This window comes from Struthio camelus, chromosome 2 (assembly GCF_040807025.1).
Source record: "Struthio camelus isolate bStrCam1 chromosome 2, bStrCam1.hap1, whole genome shotgun sequence".
NCBI classification, from domain to species: Eukaryota; Metazoa; Chordata; class Aves; order Struthioniformes; family Struthionidae; genus Struthio; species Struthio camelus.
Window position 1 is genome coordinate 39,118,534 of NC_090943.1, and position 26,606 is coordinate 39,145,139.

The 26,606-nt window shown below is 45.0% G+C and overlaps 3 protein-coding genes across 15 annotated transcripts in view; all 3 read right to left on the minus strand.

Moving 5' to 3' along the window:
- HOXA3 (homeobox A3) overlaps positions 1-26,606 on the minus strand; it is a 44,832-nt gene that overhangs the window by 10,554 nt on the left and 7,672 nt on the right. The window contains exons 2-5 of one of the 13 annotated variants that reach the window (XM_068935217.1): positions 22,116-22,219; positions 8,049-8,234; positions 7,530-7,675; positions 4,433-4,516 (exon numbers count right to left, since the gene is read on the minus strand). The gene's annotated coding sequence lies outside the window, so the exon portion shown is untranslated. Of the gene's footprint in view, positions 1-518; positions 760-3,902; positions 4,517-6,380; positions 6,678-7,529; positions 7,676-8,048; positions 8,235-8,810; positions 9,045-14,228; positions 14,612-22,115; positions 22,273-26,606 lie in introns of those variants that run through there. The other 12 variants (XM_068935213.1, XM_009676423.2, XM_068935216.1 and 9 more) reach the window with 12 other exon arrangements.
- Positions 10,498-12,127, minus strand: HOXA4 (homeobox A4). Its single transcript, XM_009676494.2, has 2 exons — positions 11,465-12,127; positions 10,498-10,944 (listed from the first exon to the last, which is right to left on the minus strand). The coding sequence occupies exons 1-2, from the start codon at positions 12,060-12,062 to the stop codon at positions 10,616-10,618; spliced, it is 927 nt and encodes a 308-aa protein (XP_009674789.2). The 5' UTR covers positions 12,063-12,127; the 3' UTR covers positions 10,498-10,615.
- Positions 23,074-25,756, minus strand: HOXA5 (homeobox A5). Its single transcript, XM_009676429.2, has 2 exons — positions 25,062-25,756; positions 23,074-24,123 (listed from the first exon to the last, which is right to left on the minus strand). The coding sequence occupies exons 1-2, from the start codon at positions 25,621-25,623 to the stop codon at positions 23,873-23,875; spliced, it is 813 nt and encodes a 270-aa protein (XP_009674724.1). The 5' UTR covers positions 25,624-25,756; the 3' UTR covers positions 23,074-23,872.

Here is a 26,606-nt window from a genome sequence, read left to right on the forward strand (position 1 = left end):
TTGCATACTCATCGATTTACAGGGCGGCATCGGCCGAACAAACACACATAAAACAACAACCGCCGCCGCCGCACACCCGAGCACGACCCCAGCCGAGGAGTGTCCCCTCACACACACACCGTTTTCTCCACCCACCCCCCGACACAGAAATAAACAAACAAACACGCAAGCATAAAGATAAAAATTCCAACAAGAATAAAAGAAGCTTCCCATCTCTAGCCGATCATAAATAATGACAACATGGCAATCGAGGGGACGGAGCCGAGGCAGCTGGCCATCAAATGCGGTGTGGGATCTCTATGGAGAAAAATAAATAAAGCAGCAAACTCTCCCTGGTCTGCTCGCTGCGAGGGGAGAGTTGAATATTTACCGCAGCAAATTGAAACAAAGGGGGAAGCAGTCTGGCTTCGGGGGCACACACACGCACGCACACACACGCACTCGCTGCAGCCTTTTCTACTGACCTTTGCCTCGAACAGCAATAACTCACCACATAAATGAACAATCAACGGAAATACCTTAAAATAAAATCCATCCTTTCTAACGAAGCATTTCGTCCTCTCGGCTCGACAATAATCTTTCCATAAGGAACGAAAGCTGTCAGCGAAATGGCCAGCTCTTGCGGGGACGGTGATGGGGGCAGGAAAAAAAATAATAGAAAGCAGTGCTTGCTCTGAACAGAAACTGGAAAAGCGTAATCGCAGACGGAGCCAGACCGGGTCTCCACTCCAAATGCCACAATAATGCGCTGTATTATGTGCTCACGTGGTCATACGTCAACTTAAATCCTTTTATTTGAAATAGGGAATCATTGAAGGAACAGGGTTTCTTAGAGCGAGCCTTTGCTTTTAAAGCCTTAACCCAATATGTTAAAGAAGAGTTTTAAGGAAGGGTAAAAAAAAAAAAAAGAGATGGAGATAATGGAGAGGGGGGGTTGATTCTCTTTCCTCCCACACTAACATTTCTTTGCACAAAGCCCATTGGAAGGTAAGAGCAGTTATTTTCGTAATATGGGATTACACTGCACTTTGATACTTAGCCTAATTAACCGGCATTTGTTCTGCAGGCCCGCCAGTCTGCTCCACGCTGCATGTCTTCTGCAACCCCGAAGAAAGCCCAAATCTTAATACCATTATTTCCAGTCCTCTTCTAAGTGGGACGATTACCAGCCTTCCCCCCACGCCCAGCCTTCTCTACCCTGCCATTGTACAGGGCTTGCTCGACTCCCACACTTTACATCAGGGCTCCTGTAGAAACTAAAAAGACCTATAATTACCTGACAAAGGCAAAAAAGAGGCTCTTCTAAGAGGCTAGTTGGTTTTTGTCCTTGTAACACACTATGAAGAATACACCTTCCTTCACTGGCGTGGCTCTGAATTTTGCAAAACCTTTGGGGACCTTGCTGTTAAACCTGTGCTTACGCATTTCCTATACATCTAGTTTGACTGATGCACAAAATTATAGGTTTGTAACGATGAAAAAAATTGGGGAGGGGGGAGCTCTCTGCCTAAGGGGAAAAAAAAAATAAAAAAAAAGAGCAAAGCCTTATTCAGCCCCTGAGCCAGCCTACCAAGTGAACCAGCTTCGCCTCTGTAAGAACACCCTACATCTTCCCTCTAAGACTGTTTAACTTTTGCTATTGACACAATAAGCTAAACAAACCAAAGAAACCCTAAACTCACACAACTTTTCTGGAAAGAGTCAAAGAAAACCAGATAGTTCAGGCTCTTCACGTGTTCCTGCTCCAGTTCTGCGACTCCAGCATTTTGCATCATGATATATATACCCTTGCTAAATCTTTCCACCAGCCCCACGAACTCGAAGGAAACTTTCAGCTAACTACCTATCCCCTGTTACCGTTTCACCTGTACCTTAATGAACAGAAAGTGAATTGTTTTGAAAGGCGATTTTTTCCTTGCATACCCTCTCTTGGACTGTGAAAGTGGACCACTGGATTTTAAACCCATCAGTAACAGTGTATATTAGTGGACATTGCAGCAAAGTCAGCGTGACATTACAACAGAGGAAGAACGTGCAATTTTTCATATGGAAAATAGTAGCAGGGTGTGCACATACTGTCCCTCGCTAAGAACTGGAATAAAAAGTACATACCTTTGAGAAAAAGAGAGCATTAGCCACACACGATATCTCCAAGTCTGTAACTATCAGACTTGTAAATCTGAAGCCCTCATACTAAACGTAAACCAAGAATGATATTTACTCGCTGTGGATGCATGGCTCTCTTAAACGCCACGCGCTTAGATCCCATGAAAGAAACACGCACAGAAGTTCTTCTGCAACAATGCAACCGAAATTAATGGGGAATGGAGCAGATGTTGAAAAAAGGCAGAGCAAGTCTTTCTTGGGTCTGTTGTAAAAAGTTATCGACTGCTTTGCGTCAAAAGCAGAAAGATGGCTTTAGAACTTGCAGTCCTGAGCAAATAGAAACTACAAAAGCAATAAATCACAATCATAAGTCAGCTTAAATGCCTTAACGCTAGGTATGGCTATTGGCTTCAAAACCAATGTTTCTATGAACATCTTTATTAGTATTAATGGTCAAGTTAATGTTAAAACTACTGTTTAACAATTAACTTCTTATATGTAGTGGGGAAACTAATTAATTCTTAAGAAAAGTAACTTCTTGATGTGTGAATACCTTCTACAGGGGGTGCTTTGGGAAGGCAGGAGAGTGAGTCTTCCTAACTTCACAGTGTCCCGAATCGCAGCTGAAAAGGATTCCTTTCCACCAGTTTTGGAAAACACTTTATTTGCTCTAGTAACGTGATTATGAGTTTTGAAATACAAATTCAAATGATCTTGTACGTAGCAGACACTTGATTTCCCCTGCCACTCCATGTATTGCTTTGTTCCTGTTTCTGGACTTTCAAAATTGTGTTTTGTTACCCTAATGATCTGGAAACCTGAAACACTGTTTCCAGAAGAAAATATGGTGCTTATCAGTAGGTCTGCTACTGATTTTTCTGTCCTTTATACACATGGCTTCGAGGTGAGCTGAAATTCCAAGCTCAGTAACAACAAACAGATTTGAGTTCATAACACGTATTCATTAGGAGAGAGCCTTTGTGCAAGCTCTGGAATTAATAGCCACATTAATGCTATTTAAAGTTACCTTTAATATAAATAGATTTTGGGCTTTTTACTGTCTTTCAAGTTTATGTTTATGTCACTTGTTAAGAGGTAAGGCTATCACTCCCATGTGGAGAAGAAATGGGAATCATCATACAATACAAGTATTTATTGCCTTACTTCCTCGAAAAATTTGAAATCTATGGGGATGCAGAACTGTTTACCTACATCTGTGGGTCTAATAGAGATAAAGTTGGTCTTTGATCCTTTCGAAACAGATAACAAGAATACAGCTATCCACTGTAGCCTTGTGAAAGTAGTTCTGCTGAGAATAAGCTGAGTTTGTGAGTGCTGGGTCATTTTAGGAATCCAAAATATCTCTGCACGAAATGTTATAGATACATGCCACCGGAGGAAGATCTGGTTATTCTTTCATATCATATTTTCGCTTTTAATTTCCCATCGTAAGAGTGAATAGCCATTTGCACTGGCTTTTTCTGCTCAAGATTTAAGCAGCCCATTAAGTCAACACAAAGACCCCTTGTAGTCCTGTAATTGATGGCTGCTTTTAAAAGGTAGTAAAATATACTAATTGTACATCAGCGTCCAAAAATAAGCAGGTAAATCTAGCAGGAATTTAAGCTAATTCTATATAATCCTCCCACCTCTAGGACTGCCGTAAGACAATGCTGGCTCTGGAAAGCTTTACTTTGCTGTTGTCAGAGGAACAATCGCACCCCGGATTCTAACAACTCTCCGTCATTAAACACCAACCTACGTCCGGTGCTAACAATACCAGGAGAGACAAATACCTGCAGCTTAGTTAGGATCCCTTCTGCTGCGTGTGCTCAGACAAAAGTCAGCTTTTCTAACATCGCCACAGTAACTCAACTTTTCCAGTCGCAAAACATGCAGGACTCGCTGCGGAGCTCCTCAAGGAGGAGGCAAACAAACAAGCTGTGATAAGCCATTCAGCACTGAAATGGCTCCAAGTGTCCATCTCTTGCCTTAGGACTTTGATTTGGGAAGGAGCAATGGACAAAGAAATTCTCAATCTCTTTCTCTCTCCAAATGAGTTTACATCCTTCCTGTTCCCAATGCCTTTACTCAGGTCCCGTATACCTCTTTGTCTGCCCAGACACGCGCATTCACCAGCCGCAGAAGATGGATAGAGCCAACCCCGAAAAATTCCAGCTAGGTTAAATATTTATCACAACAAAAATCTCATTCCGACAGGCTTTTTCCACATGCAGGTATTAGGCAAACGGCTTTCTTCTAGACGCCGGCTGCAATAGGCAAGAAAGCATCCCCCGATAGACGGCACACTCTCCCGGGCTCTTACCTCTTAAAATCGGAAAGTGTTGGACTGAACTGTTCCAGGCTTCTGTCGGCCAAGCAGATCGGCGTTTTTCGGTGCACAGGCTCTCTGTAAACAAGCAACAAACAATGCCTTAATGAGGAGTGCAGGGGGAGGTATCTATTCATTCACAGGCAGGACGGGGTTTGCCGGGCTCCCCAGGAAAGCTGCAGCCCGGCTGAGCATGCGGGAGCGGGACGCGGGCTCCTGGCACGGCACCCTTAAACGCTGCTTTCCACTACGGTGAAGAGCACTGCTATCGGAGAAGTAAAAGCGTGGGTTTCTTTCTTTCCTTTTTTTTTTTTTTTTCCGTAGACAGCTTTGCCTTCTGTCTCCAAGTGTTTGGAAATATTGTCATTCCAAACTCTTGTTCCATGAATGTCTGCTTTATTTTCCTCTGGGAAACCTTTGTTTAGGATCATTTAATCAAGAACAGACACTAAACACAACTAGCGGTGTTCATCTCTATTGAACAAAACGCGGAAAGAGTTCCAGTTTAAATGTAGGGCTTATTGTGGATAGGTTTTTATTCAAACAGTTAGTCCGGGCCCGATCCTGGCACCACTAATGCAATAAGAGTTTAGCAATTGACTTCACTGGAAACAGGATCGGGCCCCCAACTTTTTTTACGTTTGTAATCACTAAAAGCCATTGAAGGAGAAACAAAAGAACCATTTTTTCCTAAAATAAACAATAGTACACAATCCAGTAACAGAATAGTCAGATTTTTCGGATGCCACTTACTGAATCACTTTTATGTATGAGTTTGTCAGATATTATAATGTACCCCCTGTATTCATTCTCACTAATAAAAGCCATCAAACGCATCTTAAAATTGTCAGTAAATGTAAATGCTAATAATTAAATAATACAGTTCTCGTGGAAGGATGTCGTCTGAGCCTTGGAAATATTAAGTCTATCTTGGGAGAACTTTTCGAGCAGAGACTTTGCTTTGGTAATTTAGTAGTCCCATAATTACTCTAATAATTTTAAATTTGGTGTTGAACTCCAGTCTACATAAAATCATGCAATAATAGCCTACTAAGCTGTTTATTGCCGTCTCATAAATTTTAAAGCGCTGACTGCTAAAATCTACTGGCAAACACAAAAGAAAATTGAAAGTTTAATCTGCAATCGTTGGAGCCCGAGCGCTGCTGCCTGGGGTTGTTCTTAGCTCTACCTTTCACTCCACTCCACCAGCCCAGAGCGACCACACAGGGAACCCCCTGGCATTTTAGGCTCAACTCATACCTTACCCATTTTGATCCCTAATCAATAGTCATGTTACAAACGGCAATAAACATTGATCAAGCATGTCTTGACCGGATCGCGCCACTCGTGTTGAATATGGAGTGTGTATCTGAAAATGGTCCCGGTGACTTTCTGTTATTTATTTCGGAGCTATTAAGTCACACCACCATATTTTACGCTGCCACAGTCCTTTAAACTATGCTTCTTGAAAGAGTTGCTAAGTAGCAATAAAGCACTTTACAAACGCTATGACTTTTTTTTTAATTTGTTGTTATCCCAAACTCTAATATTCATTGCGGCACTTTAAGTTCGTACATAAATCGTCCAGACTAATGAGTCATAGAGAAATTCGCCCATGACTTTTCCTTTACAATGCTCGCTGCCTTTCCATCGCTTTTTTGGCCCTGCATTAGGAGCCGGTGATTTATTAACGCCAGGAAAATTGAACAAAGCAGGTCCTCCTGCACTGTGGCACCCAGCCTTCCACAGTGTGAATTAGAACATTATCAAATGTGTTTGCCTCGGTAACACTTAATCACCAAAAGCCATAATGTGACCACAAGGCAGCTAAAACAAAGATTTAACATTTCTAAATATTAAACTTGTTAAGCAAAGGCTCAGCAGACAAAGCAAGCACAAACAATTAAAGTCATCAAGCTAGAAATACACACTACCTACTTACCAACACAGACCCTACTGCTTGCTTAAGAAGTTTAGAATCTTTCAAGATAAATCAGGTGGTTTTTTTTAAGGGAAAAAAAAAAAGAAAGAAAAACAAACTCCAGTAACAAGGAGTTGAGTTTCACTTGTGAGAGAATCACTCCTAGTGAGGACTGACGGCCACAGATCCATTCCTGACTATCTGCATTAATTATTTAATGAGTCACGTGACCATAAAGATTAAAATTTCAATATCTCCACCAGAACAGACGCAACACCTTTATCTGCGAGCGCAGGGATCCTCGTACTTGGGTCCCCTAATCTCTGCTGGCTTTGACAGCTCCTCACTATCTAGGGAGAGCGCTTGGACAGCAGTAATGCAGGTTTGTCCCGCTTCGCAGCAAAATGGGGCAACTGTGCAACACCCCCCCCCCCGCCCAAATTAGTCATTTGAATCCAGACCTTCATTCAGCAGCGTGTGTTAACACGAGGGGGGCACTTATCACTTGTGGCACGGGGAAATAAGATCGGATCAGGGATGGCGCCCCCGGGGCTGCCCTGCCAAGCGCTGGTGGAGATTGCTCTGCGCGGGTCAGGATTGATTTGCGCGGGTCAGGATTGTCTTGCGTGGGCCGGGCGGAGGCGGGGGCGCTGCCGGGGGCCGCCGGCCGCGGAGCGGGGCAGCGGGAGGAGCCGGCCGCGGAGTCTCCCCCAACCTGCCCCGCGCAGCCCCCCGGCAAACCCGGGCGAGCCGCGGCGTGCGGAGGGCTCCGCGCAGCGCGGGGCAGCCGCGCGGGCTCCAGCAGAGGTGTGGGAAAGGCGGGTGGGCCGGGGGCGATGCTGACCGGCGCCCCAGCCCCGGGGCAGGGGAGCCGCGGGGCAGGCCCGCGAGGGGAAGACGAAGCTTCATGACAAGCCTGTCAAGATCCCTGCCTGTGTGAGGGCTCTCCCCCTCCCCGCCTTCCCCTTTTACAAACTAAGTGTCCATGGGACACGAATTCACCCCCCCTTCCCCAAAAAAGTCACAGACTGGGATAACCCTCCAACGCAGAACGGTTCTAGTTATTAAATACCACAAGGCGCTTGTCACAGCTGAGTTCCCCTTGTAATAAAACACCAGGTATAGCAAGAGACTGCAGGAAAAACGAGGAGGGAGACCTAGGAAAACTACCATTTTTCTTGACGGGTGGAGGGGAGGTGGGTACCGAGGTTAACGGCGTGGTGTTCCCTGCGGCCATTAGATTGACTCCGAGGTGATTTTGTCTTTCTTTGAAATATTGACAAACTTCCACTTTCAGCATTTTGGGCCGCGCTCGCCTTTGTGGAGAGAGCAGATAAATACGTGTGTGAGAGACACCAGGAGAGCGAGAGAGAGGGAGGGAGAGAAAGAGACATTTAGGTCCAAGTGCCGGATTAAAAAGAATACTGTCTTTAAAGGTCAAGGGTTTGAAGGGTCAGTCTGCTTCTCTAAAAAAAACAATTAATGGGATAGAAAATTTGTCCTCTCGGTGAACTCCTGGTTGCCTTAGCAAAGGGAGCACAATGCGGGAATTTAAACTGGACGATGTAATTTTCGAAGTTATTGTAAGACGGGCGGTATCGAACTGGGAGCAGAAGGGCTCCCAGCCCGAGAACACGGTGCCGCTCTTAAAAAGGGGAGAGGGGGAAGGGGATATAAAGGAAAATTTACCTTAAATGATGATAATCTGCCATGGGATATTTTGCAGTCCGCGGTTCAATCTCCACCGAGAGAGTGTACATTTTTTTAGCAGACAGCCAAGACGCTGTGTCTTTACACATGACCACTTTTTTTTTTTTTCCAGGAAAATCCTTTGCGTCTTCACAGACTTTTCCAAGAGAATGCCTTTCAGAACCGCTGTTGAATTACAAAGAAGTATTTATTGTAGGAGGTGATTAATGATTCCCGCTAAAATTGCTATTTGCAGCGTGATTTCATTTCTCTTTACAATAGGAGCAAAACAAGTTTACACGCATAGGCTGCACACTAAAGAAATTCTGCATTGCCAGTTAATATGTTTCAACCGGATTTTTGTTCAGTTGTGCTAATCTGGGCTAATTTTTGCTTTAAGTAAGGGATTCGTCAGCAATAAACAAAGCGAGAGTTACACGACTGCAGATAGTAGTTACCTCACTATACTCTGCTTCCTTTATAAGGAGGCAGCAGGCAGTTTAGGGTTTAGTAAACAGCAATATGTGAGTGGAAGCACGCTTTTCGGGCCTGCTTGTAGGTCAGTTTTGGAGACAACAGTGTTTTGCTAAGTGTATTTGCAACCGCCACATCTTTGATGCTGAACATACTCTGCCAGTGACACATTAAATATTTCACTGAGATGGTGCCTGCTCCTTGGACAGTAAGTGATGTTCACAATATTGCTGGGGCAGCGTGATTTCTTACTGGGGGGGACAAGGCACCCTATCCTGGCGGTCTTACCTACGTGAAAAGAAGCACTGATTCCAGTAATTATTCTCGGAGATGCTTGGGCGAGTAAGGAAATCTTGGCCTTCAGTCCTTTCCTGAAAGATTTACTAGCACTTGAGTTCCTTTCTATGACTTTTCCTACCGAGCACAGTGCTACTCTCGAGAAAGTGTTGTGAAAACTCTTGCAGGCTAGTATGGCACATGCTCCCCGTTAGCATTTCCACTCTGGCTGTGTTCATTAGCTGTCTAGAAACAGAGAGAAGCACAGTCTGAATTGGAAGCACTTGAACCCCATTATGCCACAAGCATTTCGAGAATCTCTATCAAATAAACCTCTTGAGTTGTACCCAGTTTCATATCACTGTTGAGATTTTCTCAACACATTTCACAATTGCTAGAAAGAAAGAAAGAAAGGAAGAAAGAAAAAAAGAAGAAAGAAAAAGAGAAGGCAACTAGATAAACTTTCGGTAACTGCCCAAGTATTTTCGCCTCAAAAGTACTAGCCAACTGAAAAGTCATAATCAGACAAAGATGAACGAATAAATCACGGCTGGCTAAAGATTTAAAGTGTTATCATGGGGAGCATGTGTGACTTCTTCTGCAGTAAAATCTGTCATGGGAGCTTGCTAGCTCCCAGTGGAAGCTCAGTTTTTCTGTAATGCAGTCGAAAATAGTCATATGCACAGAGATGGAGAGACAGACTAATTCTACCATATAGACTGCTAAAAAGAATAACACTCACCTATACGATAAAATAAGACCTTTCCTTGTCATACGGTGCTCTTTATCCAGACAGGCAATTGGGAGGGAGCACGTTTTTCACTATATTTAATACAACCATTACCTTATTGACAAGATTAGTCCAAGTTAAAACAATATGTTAAACCATTTTTTTCCATCCCTGGTGCCAATACCAGCAAAGCACAAGGTATATGAAACGGCACTGAGTGGACTTGTGTTTCAAACGTTTAATTCCTTTGTACAGAATAATCTTTATTACCAGCATTTGGCACTGTATACATTACACCAAAAATCCACAAATTGTACATGGACCCAAACGATTTAGACGGTGCCAAATATGAAAACAGCAAGAGCCTTTATAGCAATATTTTTTTAAATAAATGCGATAGGGAACGTGGAGAAAAAGTAATATATCACAGCTACTGCAGGGACTACACCTAAAACCAGTTAAGTCACCTTTGATACATAAAACGTTTTCTTTTAGACAGTGTAAGGGGACAGTTTTTTGTAGGTTTTAACTTCCTGTGAATGCGTTCGCTCTCTTCTGTGTGTTTGTGTGTGTGCATTTGTGTATGTGCACTCTCACGCACACACCCTCGAGAATCCATGAACGCGACACGAAACAGAGCTATTCAAGTCAATGCCTTACACAAGTGTCTCACGAGGTCTTTGCTTTGTTTTAACTGTCTTTTATTTTTTAAGTGTTCTCTAAAAAAAAAAAAAAAAAGTCCTTCTTAGGTACAGAGGATTCGTCCGTGACAGCATCCAGCACTCTGTTACACCGAGGCAACAGAGTGTTTCCATAAATAGAAAAAAAATGACGGGCATGGAACCATTTTCTATATACAATGTAGACAATCGTCCGAGTTTTGGTTTAAACATGTACCCGTTCTTGGGCACGTCTCTTCTTCCTTTTCTGCTTCTGCTCTGTTTTGTTTTACACAGTTGTTTGGTCCAAACGGCCAGCCACCAGCACGAGTAGCTGGAAAACCCCAATAGACGGGTACATATATATATATATATATATATATATATATATATATGTATGTATGTATATATATTTTAAAAAATTATATTTATAGAGCGGCTGCGTTGGGTGTAGCCCCATCGAGGGGATGGGGGTGGCCCTGTGTCTGTGCTTTGGATTGCTGGCTCAGTGTGGACTGGTTTGAGGAGCGCATCTTGGTGTTAGGCAGTTTATGGTCTTTCTTCCATTTCATGCGCCTGTTCTGAAACCAGATCTTGACCTGGCGCTCGGAGAGACAGAGGGTGTGCGCGATCTCGATGCGTCGCCTCCTGGTCAGGTACCGGTTAAAGTGAAACTCCTTCTCCAGCTCCAGGACCTGCTGTCTGGTGTAGGCAGTGCGAGACCTCTTGGGCTCCCCTCCGTTGTAATTGGGATTGACTGAACGTACACACACACACACACACACACACACACACACACACACACACACATACATACACACGCAAGAGGGAAAGAAAGGGAGGGTGAAAGCGATTGAACATAATCATTATATAATAACTTGACACCAGGTTCAAATAAGATACATAACGGCAAGAAAAATTGTTTCACAGCCCCCACGACAGTGGGGACAATCGAGGAGCAATAAAAAATGGTGATGGGCATTTGGGTTAGAAGAAAAGCTTCAAAGACACATGGCCCAGAGCCACTGCAGGGCAATTAAATTTATGGGGGCTATAATTACTGCCCTAACAGTTTGGCGTCTCGTAAATCTTTTGATAAAGGACCCCGGATACAAAAGGTTTCTCACTTTTTTTTTTTTTAGGAACGCGGAGGGAGAAGGAGGGAGGAAAAAAAAAAAAAGCATACACGCAACAACCCGTCCCGGCCCTGGGAGCACCCTCCCCTCTTCCCTCCTCTGCAGGCGCATCCCAACCTCCCCCTGGCAAGGGCAACTCACCCGTGCTCACATGGATCTTCTTCATCCAGGGGTAGACCACGGGCTCCTTCCCCTTGAGCCCGGGCAGGCTCTTGTCGGGCAGCAGCGGGCACCCAGGCCCGGTGCCGGCCCCGGCGGCGGGGGCCGCTTCGCAGCGGCGCTGCAAGGCATGGCCTGGCAGCAGGGGCTGGCCCGGCCCGGGGTGGCTTTTGGCGGCCGGCGGCGGCGAGGCGCCCGGGGGAGGCTGCTCGGGGCCCGGGGCGGCGCTGCCGGCGCCGCTGTAGCTGTAGGGCGCCTGGGGGTAGGAAGGTGCCTGCGCGGGGTAGAGTGCCTCGGGCGGCGCCGGCGGCGCGGGGGGAGCCCGGTAGCCGGGCTCGCGGCGCGGCCGCGGGAAGTACTCGGGCAGCGGCGGGCCCGGGTGCGCGGCGTGCAGGTGCGGCGGCGGCGGCGGCGGCGGCGGCGGCGGCGGCGGCGGCGGCGGCGGGGCGTGCGGGTGCGGGTGGTGCGGGTGGTAGCTGGCGGAGCTGCCGGCGCTGCCGCTGTGCTGCGTGTACTCCTCGCAGGGAGGGAATTTGGGCTCGATGTAGTTGGAGTTTATCAAAAACGAACTCATGGTCATTAATTTGTGAAGTGCAAAAATACTAATTTTTCTCGCGTTGTCGTTTTTCTGGGCTCGGCGAGGCCACTCCCCTTCCCCCCCCTCCCTCCCCACCCTCCCTCTCCCCCTCCCGCTGCTGTCAAGTGCTCGCCGCTGCCAAAGTTTGGGCCTCTAGCTTCCCCCCCCTCCTCGCCGCACTCCCCTCCCTTCCTCTCTTCCCACCCCTGAAGCGCGCACAACACACACACACACACACACACAACACACACACACACCCCGACACACCATCACCACCTGACCGCCAGCGCCAATTACCGCGCGGGGCCGCGGACCCCGGATCAGGAAATGGAAGGAGGGCGAGCGGCGGCCGGGGCGCGGGGCAGGTCCGCGCCCGCCGCCCCGCGCCCGCCCCGCCGCCGCCCGCGCCCTCCCGCCGGGGGGCTCCGCGCAACCGCTCCCCTCGCCCTCTCCGCACCAGCATCCGCGGCCGCTCCTGCCCCGAGAACCGGAGCCACGTCGAGCGGTGTCACGCAAGATAAAACTCCTCCAGATCTGTCAGTTCCCCCTCAGCCCAACACTTTCTCCGTCGGTGGCCGTGCGGGAGAGTGTAGAAAATGGGGCGCGAAATCAAAGAGCAGCCCGACTGCGCGCTCCAGAGGGAGGCAGGCATCGCACAAGGCGTTGCACAATAGTTTTATGCGAGTCCGTCTCCAAAAGCCCCGAGCGGGGGACTGCGCGCTGCGCGGCTGCCGACGGGCGCGCCCGGCCCCCGCGCTGCTCTCGCTGGGATCCGTCCCCCGGGCGCGCAAGCCTAGCTGAGCTCGCAGAGCTGGGACTTGGTTTATGCCTTTGCACTCCTGAAGCCGGGAAAACTGGAGGAATAGATTCAAAAGTTAGCACGAACGTCGCGGGAAGGCCGAAAAGAGCCTTTTTAAGTGTCTTACGGGGAGTGAGGGATATAGCGAGCCTGGAAATAACGGGGAGGAAAGGGGGAAGGGAGAGAGGCGAAAGGAGGATAGTGGATATCAAATACTTCCTACCGAGGGGAGGGCTAACAGCGAACCGCTCTCCCCGCATAGCAGCGTTTTCCAAACTACCAATTTCAGTTTGCCGGTTTGCTATGCTTCGCGTTGGCTTTATTTATTCATTTTTATTTCTACGAGAAATCGCCAGCGCCTTCGCAGTAGTAACTCACAAACCCTGGCGTAGGAGGGAGAGGGCACTCTGGCATTGCTAAAACTGAGACTGTTAACGATATTTGCAGCTCAGAGGGAAAACAGGCAACCGCCCTGACCTTAGGTAATTGAAATTTGATGGTTAGACTAATTAGACTCTTATTCTAAGGAGAGAAAAATTCTTATTGAACATCATCTACCTTTGCAGAATGGGAGTTAGAAGCAAACTTTTCGGATTTTGTTCCCCCTTTCAGGAAAGCATATAAAAACATAGAAATATTTACCGCACCCTTCGAGAATATAATTACTGAGTGGATAATCTCATCTTCTGGTATGGGAAAATACATCTAATATATCAAGCGTAAATATGATACGTTTTAGATCTTCCCCTCCTAAAGATATTACGTTAACAGTTACCCTGGTTTAAATTCAGATTATTGTCTTTTGCAGTTTTATAGATAATGGATACATGCAATAAAACTCTATTTGAATATATATTCTATCTAACTAGACACATATCGTATCGATTTATATTTTATACACATACACGCGCACATTGCAGGCGGCTTGTAATATGTTAGAACATTTCCAACACTTGGGTATACTGGGGTACTTATCTAAACAATCACTCATTTCCTGCTCATATCGAATGTCCAATTTGTAAAGAGAGTTAAAACACATTTACTTACTCATTTCCAACAGAACATCTATGGCGCTCTTTAACTGGAGTAATAGATAAGTTTCTCTATTTACTCTGCATGGAGAGGAAATGCGGTTACACACATGCAGACAGAGACAGCCGCAACTGTTCAGGAACACACATTTGACAGGAAAGAGGAGATTGTTTTGTTATACATATATATATATATATATATGTATAGTAAAAGAATAAAGCTCCCACCTACATTGCTGTAAAAATAAAAGATTCACAAAGACCACCACGAGGAGAGAGCGTTTTCCCGTCGTAAAGAGATACAACATGCACACATAACAGACACATTCGTACAAATACCTGCTGGGCAGCACCAGATGAATTACTCTGTATTATCGTAAATATTACCCTCGGCATAAGAGAAGTCCTGAGACACCATGGCTAGAACATAACAGCAGATTACCGTGCTTCCAAGCCACAGCGCAATACAACGAAAACTGGTACCTCAACTTGTATGCTCAGTGCTATATTCGGAGAGTTGACCAGGTTCTGTTTCACACTGTTATCGTGATTAGATCTCAAAGTATGCTTGTTTAACTGCACCTCTTTCTACTGTGTGTCTCTAGCGCTCAGTTAAACAGAGAAGGATGCAATTTTGTATACGACTGTAAATCTACAAGGTGACCTGAGTTGCTGAGCTGAAGTCTGTTTTTTCGTGTGGCTCTATTAGTCGGCGAAGATGTGCTGAGGCAGGACCTCCAAAAGGCCTGTTCCATGTCTTTGTGGTTTTGTTATCATAAACAAGAACCCAGCCAAGACCACCAAGTGTTATCTTGCACACGGCCATTTCGACATTTTACTGCAAGATTTATGGCTGTAATAAACAATCTCAGAACCTTTTTTCCCCGGCACTTCCCTTTACTAACTTGTAGCTTCATCCTAACCGCTTAAAGAAAGAAAAGGAAAGGAAAGAAAAAGAAAAAAGAAAAAGTAACCCAGGTTCCTTATTTTTATAGTAGGACTAACGACTCGATTTCACTGGTGAAGAAGACTTTAATCAGTTAATAAAGGTCCGCGAGTTTGCCCGCCGAATCGAGCCGAGGAAGAGATAGGGAGTCCACTGAAATTAAGCTGAGAGTGAGAGAGTTAATTTCCATGCACCGAGAAGAGCCATCCTCATACATACCCAAACAGTGGGACAGGGGGAACCCCCTGTTTCTTGTGAACATGCAAGCACATCTGCTAGCTTCCACGTGCGCGGCTAAAACATAATACCACGAAAGATAAAATAATAACAATAATCGTAGTAGTAGTAGTAGTAGTAATAATAATGATGATGATAATAATAATAATAATTCAATTCATTCTTTCGCCGTGCCCAGGCACCCTCCACAGAGTGAACTGAGGAGAAAGACTTGCACTAGCAGGCTGGTTTGAATTTGATTTGAACCATTTTGAATATATTTAGCCCCAGCTTTCCCCTCTTGAATGCAAGGCTGTCCCAAGTTTCAAAGTGACCGAAAAGTGACACCGTGTGCATTTTGTTTCTTATTAATCTTACACATTGACAGTCTTTGTTAAATAACAAGGCGTGCCCTTCACCAGGCGACATTTTCATATTTGTTAGACGCGGTGACCTGAAGTTCACCTCGGCCTTGGACTTAGTTTTTCTAAAAGGTCTATAACAGTGTCTTTTAGATAGCAGGGTGCTTTGCCCAGGTCACTACTTCTAAGGGAAAATTAAGAAAAAAATCGCGGGAAAATGTAAACGTTATGGAATGTATCGACTGTATCCCCTCCTTTGTTCCCAGCGCTCAGAAAGCTCTCAAGACAGCTACTGCCTTTCGCCTTTGGAAGCGGGCGTTTTCCATGGTCGCTCCTGGGGCAAAGCTCGCACATTTTTGCCCCAAGTTCATCTTTTTGTAAAAGCGATGACTTCGCTGGCGTAGGATAGGCTCTTAACAACAGGATGTTTGGCGGGATTTGCTCGCTCTGTCCTGGTCTGGTTAAATAAGCACATATAAAATGTGATTTGTGCTCGGATTTTAAGTGAATGGTCTTTTGACCAGATCTTTCACGCCAGAGTGAAATGTGCTGAATGCAGAGAACGAAAGGAAAGAAATAGTTGGTCTCAAATTAATAACTGCTCGGGTCCTTGTTTTTTTGGAGGGATAATTTGAACAACCATTAAGAACAGCTAATATTTATTGAAGTTGCAGTCTGAACTTCTTTGAAAATAGTCTCATTTATATTTTTATTCCGAACTAGATTGAAAATATGGAATTGGAGCGACTAATTGTTTTGGTAAGGAAACAAATGTATTTCAGTCACCTACTCTGGAGTAACCCACTTATAGTAACAGCTTTCGTTCTGGGAGTATCAAAGACGCATTGTTATTCTTGGAAACAATCTGCCTACTATTCTTTAGCAAAATAGATACTTGGCTACGGGTTTTAGCTTGTTATCAGCCTTCGCTCTTACACCAAATAAATACTCTAGATGTGAAAGGTTGTAGAATATCTCCAGTGAGAAAAGGCTCACCAAATGTGTAACACAGGGGCTTGCTACAAGTTAGCAACAGCAGGATCTTGTGAACAATGTCTACTTGCCAAGCAAATACTTATGTACACTTTCTATGCTTCAGCAGGTACTTTAGGCAAAATCTCCAGTAATAACTTTGGCTAATCTGAAATCTAACACCTCGCGTATTTGCTCTCTAGAAATATCACTAGAGTGCCATGATCCAGCTGTGTCTCTGGCAAATAATTCACGTGAACCCAATACATAGAGGACGGTATAGACGAGTCCTGTGAGTCGAAAAGCAGCTACGCATGGATGGTGTTGAGGTGCGCTCTTCCTCTAGCTTCCTCATTGCACTGCCCCCTCCTCCACACCTTTCACATCTACCTCTGAATATGCTGGAATATCCTTTTCCTCTTTCATAGACCCCGATCAGTACAATTTCAGCCTGAATGCGGAGGCCGTTTACAGTTGTCTCCCCTCAAATGAAATTCCCTGTTAATATTGGCCAGTCCTTCTTCCAAGGACGCCTAACTGAGGAGTTAAAGCTTCAACACCGAGGCGGCTTTGGAAATAACAACCAAAATCCCAGCAACATAGAAATAACTCCCTGCACAAAAAAATCCCACTACACATTTTTGGGGAAAAGGGAGCACCCGCCTGCCTCTCGGGCAGCCATTTAACTGCGAAGCGCTGCCTCGGGATGCTTCCAGCAGGCTCGGGGAGCCCTCTGCATCCTGGGGCGGCGCAGGGGCCCCAGCTCCTCAGCAACATTTTCTATCTGTAGCACAATACGGTCTCATCTCTCTGCATTTTAAACGAGCTCTTTCGAACTAAACGTATAATCAGCCTATATTATCTCCAGCATGTCCTGTTTAAGCACAGTTTAGTGGTCGCTGCAGATTTGAGAGCAAAAACAAAGACGCAGCTAGGATCGATACACGCGTTAATAGCTTTGTTCCTATCTTATCTTCCTGCCATTTTGCAAAGTGAGAAGGCTTAACATTAAACCTCTTTAAGCACGTTATTATATAATAAACAAGAGTGAAACACTTCGCTACCTGACGCCTTGAGGAGGCAGCACCAGTGGCTGGTGTGGGGGTAACATGCATGTATGCATGTTTACCTGCCGCGCTGAACCCGAGATATTCAGCCACAGTGTGGCCGATAATTCAAGATGAAATACAACGTGTATTACTCTTGAAAAGAGGAATTTTCTATCCTTTCCTCGGTAATTGAGGTCATTCAGCCAGTAGGGTTCACCTGGAGTCCATACTGTGATACACACGTAACTCAAAGCTATTTTATCTTTTGTGCTGATAGTCAAGATCTCGGCTATAACATTGACATCAAACTCTGTCTGGGCGAATGACGAAGAGTGGTGCAAAACGTAAACTTTTGACCCTCAACTTTTTGACCTGCAGTTGTAACGCCCTTAACCACAAAGATATACAAAAGCTATGCAGCTTCTTTTAGGAGTATGAGACTCGCACTGTTTGTTTCAATAGTTGTGCCGTTTCCCCCAGCTTTCTAAGTTTTTTTTCCTTCTTCTTATTGTTGAGAAATTGGATATTTTTGCATTTTTAATTACTGCTTTTTTTTTTTTTTAATCTATCAGCTTGGTAAAGTGCTGTTAAATCAGTTTGCACACCCTTTCGCCAGCGTTGGAGGGAAGTCTGTTACTCAAAGGCGCTTTATGGTTACAATTGCAGGTGAAAAGCTGGGTAAGTTTTGGGCGTGAGGTTGGAAGGAAAGTAGTGACTAGCGTTGGGGGAAAAGCTGGGTCTCTCTGCTGTTAGGGTCTTTTTCATTTCGCCTTGATTTCAAACGTAAAGAAACAACTCTAATTGTTTGCGAAGCCTTCTCTAGGCAAACGAGTTGACTGTGAACTTGGTCTAAAGCGAGCTCTGCTGGTGATTCCTAGGGTGTGCAGATTTATCTTTTCTGCATTTACTTAACCTGGCAGTGAACTGCACGGGCTGCCATTTGTTATCCAGAGACAGACTTCACCTCAAGCAAGGACTGTTCCACAAAATTGCAATAATTACCCAATAACCTTCATAGCAAATATTATTATTGAAAAGACATTTGGGGGGGGCGGGATATAGGAAAGATTCCTTCTGTGCGTTATAAGGTGAAATCCTTGCAAATCTTACACGCTGTGTCGGATCTGATATTGTTTGTGCGTGTAGCTACACGAACATGTGACTGTGATGGTCCATGAGCATTTGCCTTCCAGAAAAACATTAGTGAGGATGCTTTAATTTAGAAGGGATAATATTTTCAAAGATGATCAGGTGGCTGTGGGAGCTGTATTTCTGCGCTCTGACTAGCAACTCTAACAATAAATTGGGGGATATTTTAAGGGCAGGAAAGAGAAAGAGCTAAGAAAGCAAAGCGATGTCTTGTTTTGGTCAGGAGACTTACTTATGTCTGCATTTAATGCGTTAAATCTGTATTTGCGGGGAGAGAAAAGGCATTGCTCCGGTATCCAGGGTTTGAAATCGAAACCTCCTGATCCGCCCCTCATGATCTGTTCCATTCAATTTCCCATGCAGCAGATTGCAAACCCTTCTATTGTCACCCTTGCACAGATACACACTTATTAAATGTAAGGAAATGGCAGAATAATAATTTCCCCATAATGTTCTGCAATTAGGGCGTTTGCAGGGCTTAGCCAATGCTGCAGAGCTGTAATTTACGGATGACTTTCAATCGAATTGCTATACTTCTAGTTTAGAGAAAGTTATGACTTATAAAGTCACTAGTTACACACATTAAGAGAGTTGCCTAATCTTTAATTGGCCTTACGCTTAGACATGACACACTACACTCAAGTATTTCTTTCAAAGGATTAGGTAAACTATATTTCAATGCGCAGAACGCCACTTGACATGCCTTAAGTAAAACAAACTCGCACGCATTAATCCCCAAAACACAGTAGAAAAATAACGTGCACAGATAAGAACTCTCTCTTGATTCCAAGCGATTATTCTCCATGACATTTTCACTCGGAAAACAATTAGGACCTGGGAATATTTTTGTAGAGTTCGGCAGTCTGAAGTTGTTTGAATTTCAAATTGTGAAGCGGATTATAAAACCTTAATGCATTGCTGATTTTAAAGGACTTAAGCGGTCCTGGTTAAGGCAGGGCAGGGCCAGAAATACTGAAAACTTGTATTTTCTAGCTAACTTTAGTTTGCTGTTGCAGAGTCTCTTACACTACGTGCGGCCTTATATGGTTATGGGGTTTGTGATATTTTTCCTTTTCCACAATTTTTGAATTTCTGCACACAGTATTGCATAGAATATACTACAGAAACTACATTAAAAATGTGAAGACAATAGTAGCAAATCCTTTTACTCTACTAAGTGAAAAAACAAAATCTGAGATGATATACAGATTCTCAACATATTAGTTGAACGTGTGTGTGTTGTTTGTGTGTGCTTCTCTGTGTATATTATTTTATATATTATATTATTCGGATAATTCTAATAATGCAATGTTGTTGAATATTGAGCAATCGTGAAGTGTTTACAGCTAGCATCTTTCTATGCAATAAGCAGAGGATTTTCCTTCAGAAAATAACCCGTGTATTAAAGGACCTGAAACTTTTAGAGTGTTTTCATGCCTTTGCCTCACACTATAAAACTTTATGGCATATCATATAATATACTACATGCCTATCATATATAACTTTCTGGTATTCCTATTGATGAAAGTGTGACAGCTAGTGTACTATAAAATCTCCAGCTGTTTCTTACGGAAATGATTTTCAAATGTGCATTTTGATACGCACTTTTCAAGTCTTTCCCATTTTTTAATAAAAAGTATATTCTTATGTGATTTCTTTAGTGTTCATAGAAAGATACTCAAACACAAAAGGCTCCAGACTCCATTTATCTTATACAGGGGTTTGACTCTAATTTTTAAAAATTTGTAAAAATATTAACGATTTTGGGTAAACCAACATTAACGATTCCTGTTTCTTTAGCATTAAAGGAGAATAAATTAAAATTAGGATTAGTCTGCAATGTCATTCCTGGACCCTGTGCAGACCATATAGAGGCACATTATCTCAACTGCTCTCCTGTACCCCAATACCTTTTTCTCATTTTTCTCACAACACCACATATAAAGTAAATTGCAATATTCAGACAGGAGAGCACTAGCAAAATAAGACAAAGCTCATCTCGCCTCCAAAAACCCAATTCTTCTTCAAACTCGAGTTTATAACACATGAAGAAAAAAAATACAATCTGTCCAGACATTTGAGTTGAATCTCTTCTACTCCCCAGACTTGAAAAGGGTGCAAGATACTCACAGCTGGTTTGCATATGTATGTGAATATATGGAGAGATAAGATAATTCTTAAATCTCTTCCCTAGCACCCGGCTAGTCCATCCGCACTCCCCGAGATTGCTTGCCTAAGCAAGGGTCATATGGATAAGGATCAGGCCTTAATGCTACCCAGAGAAAGAGAGTTCCTTTCACCCTTTCATTCAAGCCCTGGAAAATCAAAGACTAAAGTTAAATCCGGCCATAAAGTTTATTGCTGAGTAATCACACTCTGGTGAGAACAGTCTACTTAAATAAAAAGAATGTTGAAGTAAACATGCAGCTGGGGCCTACCCCACAATGGCCAGCCAGCAATATAAGGAGAGAGGCAGAGAGCAGAGCTATGGGGATATTTACAATCTTCAATAAACCAAGCCCGTATTTCATAATTTGCAGCACTCTAATGACCTGTAGTCTCTTATATTAATGCTACAAGTTACAGTCAATTGGCTCAGTTAAAAAAAAAAAAAAGAAAAAAGGCGCAATAACGTATATGTGTATACACACACAAAACCACACACTCTTTATACATAAATACATTAGTATCAGATACACATACGCATGTGCACAGATTTATACATGCATATATATAGATTTATACATACTTGCACACCCGCACATAATCTTTGTATCTATATTTATATTTATATATTTATTTATATTTATATATAAGATCTGAAAAAAGTTACAACAATGTTATAAATGTGCATACCGAAACACACTACACACTCACAGATGGACATATATACTTAGCTAAAGCTTCCTGCACAACCCAATGCAGAAAAGAGGAATCTTAAGCGTTCCAGCACAGTCTATGCCACTTTAATACTAGCTCTGATGTGCAACATATTTTGCCAATCCAAAGATTATTACCATATCAGCACGCCTCCAACTCTATCATGCCTCCATAAGACACTGCCCAGATAATATCAAACCCTATCTATTTTGTTTCCTTTTTTTTTAACCGCCTGCAGTAACTACTCCTTGCTAAACAAAACCTTTCCAAACTTGGAGAGTCTATTGGAGCAAAGGAAGTAATTATCTTCTGCGGTAGTCAGAGTGATTAAAGCTAGGCCCCAAAATCCATCTCTGCCAAAGTCGCTTATTGTGGTTTACTTTGATTTGATCGTTAAAATAGAGAGCTAGCTGCTCGAGAGTGAGGGGTTGGGGGAATTTTCAGCGCAACCTCTATCATGAGTGGTTGAATCTGCCTCTCGGGCTCGGTGGGACAGTCCTGAAAAGCTCGAGGCGGAGAGAAAGGGAAAGGGAAAGGGAAGGGAAAGGGAAAGGGAAAGAGAAAGAAAGAGAGAGAGAGCGAACCAGCGAGCGAGAACCTCGAGTTCCCGACTGTACAAATAAACTTTAAGGAACTTGTGCACAAAACTTACCTTGACTTGCAAGGAGCCATTTTTCATACAGTACTGAGAACTTGTGGTTTGGATACTTCTGTACCTAAAACTGACAATTTGAATGGCCAGGAGGCACACGTAGCCTGCAAAAGAGTCAAATGAAGTCCAGCGTCAGTGAGATTATATGTTATGTGGTATATAATGTTGGATGTCAACTCCCCAAAACCATAAAACTTACTTTAATGGCACCACGTGACTTTTTATAGCCAGTGAGCCTATCTGTCTGTGCTATGGATGATTTTACGATCTAATTCATAGACAAAACCCTATTCATTTGGCACCCAAATGTCATATAGCCGGAACTGGGGCTTATAAAGTTTACTGTTTTATAACTTTTAAGGGAAGGCATCAATGTAACCAGTCAGTAAATGTGCAAATCTTTAGTTGCTCTTAGAAGCTCAGAAGAGTTAACCATTCAAGCACTGATGGGGTAAGTAACATTGCGTTTATAGAAAACTAATTGTAGCGAAGAAAGCCAAAAATCTGTAAAGGGTGAAAAGTGGGAATGTGGCTATCGAGTGTTACTAATAGACGCAGAGGGCTCTGATGTGGCTGTCCTGCAAATATACTTAATGAAACCACAGGAGAAATTCTAGAGCGATTCAAACACATCTTGGAGTTAGCAGTGTGTTTTAACAAAGCACTTTTTTTTTTTTTTAACCATCAGCAAATAGCTAACAGTTGATTCACCCACAAAGGGTGTTGATTGTGGTCATGCAATGCAGCTTTCCACCTAACGAGAAACCATTAAAGAGGAACTTAAGGAGAAACTTTCAATTAAAAATACTGGTAGCGGACAATTGCAGCTCTATCACAGGCAACGTGCAGCGTGAGCCAGGTAAAATATTACTACAAACTCTGCACGGATTAATATTTTTAAAAGGCAAATCAGGAAGCACAATTCCTTGCTTTGCACAAACCAGATCACGAAAAATTTACAATAGAAAGTTTATTTTTTTGTTGATTTCCAGTCAGTTTTTTTTAAAAACAAATACAAAAAAAAAAAGCTGATCACAGTTTGCTCAAACAGCCAGACTTTGACTATATTTGTAACTTTGTTCACAAAAAACATACATCACAGAAGCTGCGCTTAATAAGAGCCACTTCTAAGAGTTCGTGCAAAGAGTCATATACAAAGGCACAGCAAGGACATACTGCTTGGAATCACAGTTTTCGTCACAGATTCACTATTCACTACACGTAGGACAAGTTCAGTTGATTTCATCATTTCACCTCTACAACAGCATTAATTACACAGGAATTGTATAGGTAGTTTGAATAAAAATATTTTTAACAGCTTGGAGCTATACAGACATTAACACTTGACCACACATGCACAGTTAAGCAGGTTGAGTGCAACACAACATTTGTACTAAACCGGGGAGGGTTTCTTTCTCTCTCTCTCTCTTTTTTTCTCTCTTTTTTTGTTCTTTTTTGTTTTGCTTTTTAACAGTTACTTCAAGTAACACAGCTCGCTTCATATAAATAAGTTAAAACATCTATTATTTTTTCAAGACAAAGCCATTCAAGACAAAGAAATGTACGATAAAAGCAGATCTACTTATACACGCGAGAGAATGGTAATAAACAGGCTCATGATTAAAAGATGAATAAGGGCGACAAGAACAGGGTTTCTTCACAGAAGTAACACAAGGAAGTTTTAGAAAGTCAACTTAGTACTGACATGAGACGCAGGGTCAGCTAATACTGCTCAGTACTTTTAATTGATCAAATGCTTAGGGACGGAATGCCCCTCCTGCAGCTGCCATGCTCATACTTTTCAGCTTATTATCCTTTTTCCATTTCATTCTCCTGTTTTGGAACCAGATCTTTATTTGTCTCTCTGAGAGGCAAAGAGCATGTGCTATTTCAATCCTTCTTCTGCGGGTCAGGTATCTATTGAAGTGAAATTCCTTTTCCAGCTCCAAGGTCTGATATCGGGTGTAAGCAGTCCGAGCCCTTTTCCCTTCTGGTCCCCCTATGTTGTCTGGAAGAGAAAAGTACATGATTTAGATTCTCAGCAGCAACTTGGAGCCCTCAGGTCTTATTGCAGCTACGAGCAACCAGGACCGTTATTCTCAGTCCAGCTTGGGTTTTGTGCTCGTTTGGGTAAATGCTCAACAAGTTTCCCCCCTCCAGCCCCTTTTAGCAAAGGATTGGGGGAGGGGGGTTTAGTGGTCGTGGTAAGTTTTCGCTTGGATTTTGATTTCGATTTTTTTTTTTTTTTTGAGAATAATCTCCACATGCCTCCCCTAGCGAAGCTGGTTTGGGGATGCCTCTGCTGCTAGAGATGGGTTTCCAGGGCTGGGAGAGCAAAGCAGAGGCGGGCAGCCCTTTCCCACGGCTGAGCTGGAGAAGGCTGTGGGAGGCAGCGAGCCCCCGGCTGCTCCCCCGGCGGCGGGGGCGCGGCAGGTAGCCAGGTCGGAAAGTTGCTCGGCTCCCCCGCGCCCCTCACCCGGAGTTTGGGGCTGCTGCTCCCCTCCCCCAGGGCTTCCCAGCAAGGAAAACTGCCCTCTTCGCCCTCTCCTATTCTCTTTTTAAGTATGGCTCGGAAAAATAAATGGGGTCAGCAGCGCTGTTCCCACTGGAGGATCCCCCTTAAAAAGGAGACCCAGGAGCAGCCTCTGCTCACGATCCCCCTCGCTAAGGCGGTTGCTGCTCTCCCGGTCCCTGCACGAGCCAGGGCTGGCAACGGGAGCGAGGCAGGCTGTATTTTTGGGGCTGGGCATTTTTATTTGGGGGAGGGGGACACTTGCCCAGACAACGGACCTGGCTTCCCTGCGAGCAGAGTTGTGTGCGGAGGCTGCACGCTCTCACGCCCTCCTCTCCCCCTCTCCCCGACCTCGCTTAGCGCAGACACCCGGTTTACATTAAATCCTCCTTTTCCTCCAGAGAAATAAAGAAAGAACAGGGTATTTGCTTTACCATGACTTATGTGCAGTTTTCGCATCCAAGGGTAGATCTGGGGCTGTGAAGGCTGGGCTGTGCTTTGGTCGGTCGGGGCACTTGCCTGCTCGCTGCTTGCTGGAGTGTCTTCCTCAGTCCCAGACGAGGTGCCAACCCCGTCTCTGCTTATGTGCGTGTTGCTGCTGGAATTGGACGAAGTGCTGGTGGAGTTGGCGAGGGAGTTTTTCACCCCGTGGTGACTCTCGCTGACAGGCGAACCGGCCACGGCGGTGCAGGGCAGAGGGTCAGGTGGCGGCGAGTGGGAAGACGTCGCGGGCTGGTTGTACCTGGGCTCTGTCGAGGCAGAGGTGGTGTTGGCCGGGTAACTGCGGGATCTCTCATTGGCACCAAAGTGGGTGGAAGCAGAGCGCCCGACGCTGAGGTCCATGCCATTGTAGCCGTATCCGTACCTGCCGGAATGCATGCTGCCGGAGTCCCTGTATTGCTCGCTCACCGAGCTGTGATCTCCATAATTATGTAACTGGTAGTCCGGGCCATTTGGATAGCGACCGCAAAATGAGTTTACAAAATAAGAGCTCATTTGTTTTTTGATATGTGTGCTTGATTTGTGGCTCTTGGTCGTTTTGTGCGTCTATAGCACCCTTGCACAATTTATGATGAATTATGGAAATGACTGGGACATGTACTTGGTTCCCTCCTACGTAGGCACCCAAATATGGGGTACGGCTTCAAATCACGTGCTTTTGTTGTCCAGTCGTAAATCCTGCCTGATGACCTCTAGAGGTAAACTCGTGCACTGGTGGGGGAGCTGGGAGGGCGCGGGCGGCCCGGGGCGCGCCGCCGCGGCGCGCCGCCGCCGCCGCCGCCCGCCCGTCCGCCGGCCTCGAGCGCCACCCGCTGGCGGCGCGGGGGAAGGCGCGGCCGCGGGGTCGGGCCGGGGTGAGAGCCCCCGACGGCGGCGCGGCCGCCCGCCTCCGCTCGGCTCCGCGGGGCTCCGCGCGGGCGGCCCGCGGCGCGGCGCGGCGCATGGCGGAGCATGGCGGCGGCGGGGCCCGGCGGCGGGCGCGGGGCCGCGGCGGCGGCGGGGCCGCGGCCCGCTCTCCCCCGCGGCGGCCTCCGCGGCCGGCGGCTCCCGCCCGCGCCCTCCCCCGGGCTGCTGGGGACTCTGGAGCGCAGAAATCACGCCGCTGCGTTTGTATTTTCTCTTCCGCGAGCGGCTTATTTACACCAGTTCAGCAACACTATATAATAAATCCTCGGTTGCTGGCAACGCTTATGTCCCTTCCCCCCCGCTTCCCCCCCCCCCCCCCGTGCGAGAGCTTTCGAGAGGCAGTCGGGTTCTGCCGATCTGAAATGGCAGGTACCTATGAAAGATAAATATTGTGCAGCATTTTTCTGGCTAGGGGGTCAAATTCCAGACGGCTTTATGGTCAGCGTTGTTTTTACGCCTCCCAGAAAAAAATACAAATGCGATGGTAGCCATTTTGCACTAATATTTTCGCGATGTGGCTTTTAAAATGTTCAGAGCGGTTGCCCAAATTATGCTTCCTTTCGAACAAAAGA

What these genes read in the sequence shown, in the direction of transcription:
- HOXA4 (XM_009676494.2), bottom strand. Translation starts at nt 12,062, where the DNA reads ATGACCATGAGTTCGTTTTTGATAAACTCCAACTACATCGAGCCCAAA. An exon ending in GAAGATCCATGTGAGCACGG is followed by an intron (nt 10,945 to 11,464) that starts GTGAGTTGCCCT and finishes GTGTACGTTCAG; the next exon opens with TCAATCCCAATTACAACGGA.
- HOXA5 (XM_009676429.2), bottom strand. Translation starts at nt 25,623, where the DNA reads ATGAGCTCTTATTTTGTAAACTCATTTTGCGGTCGCTATCCAAATGGC. An exon ending in AAAACTGCACATAAGTCATG is followed by an intron (nt 24,124 to 25,061) that starts GTAAAGCAAATA and finishes TTTCTCTTCCAG; the next exon opens with ACAACATAGGGGGACCAGAA.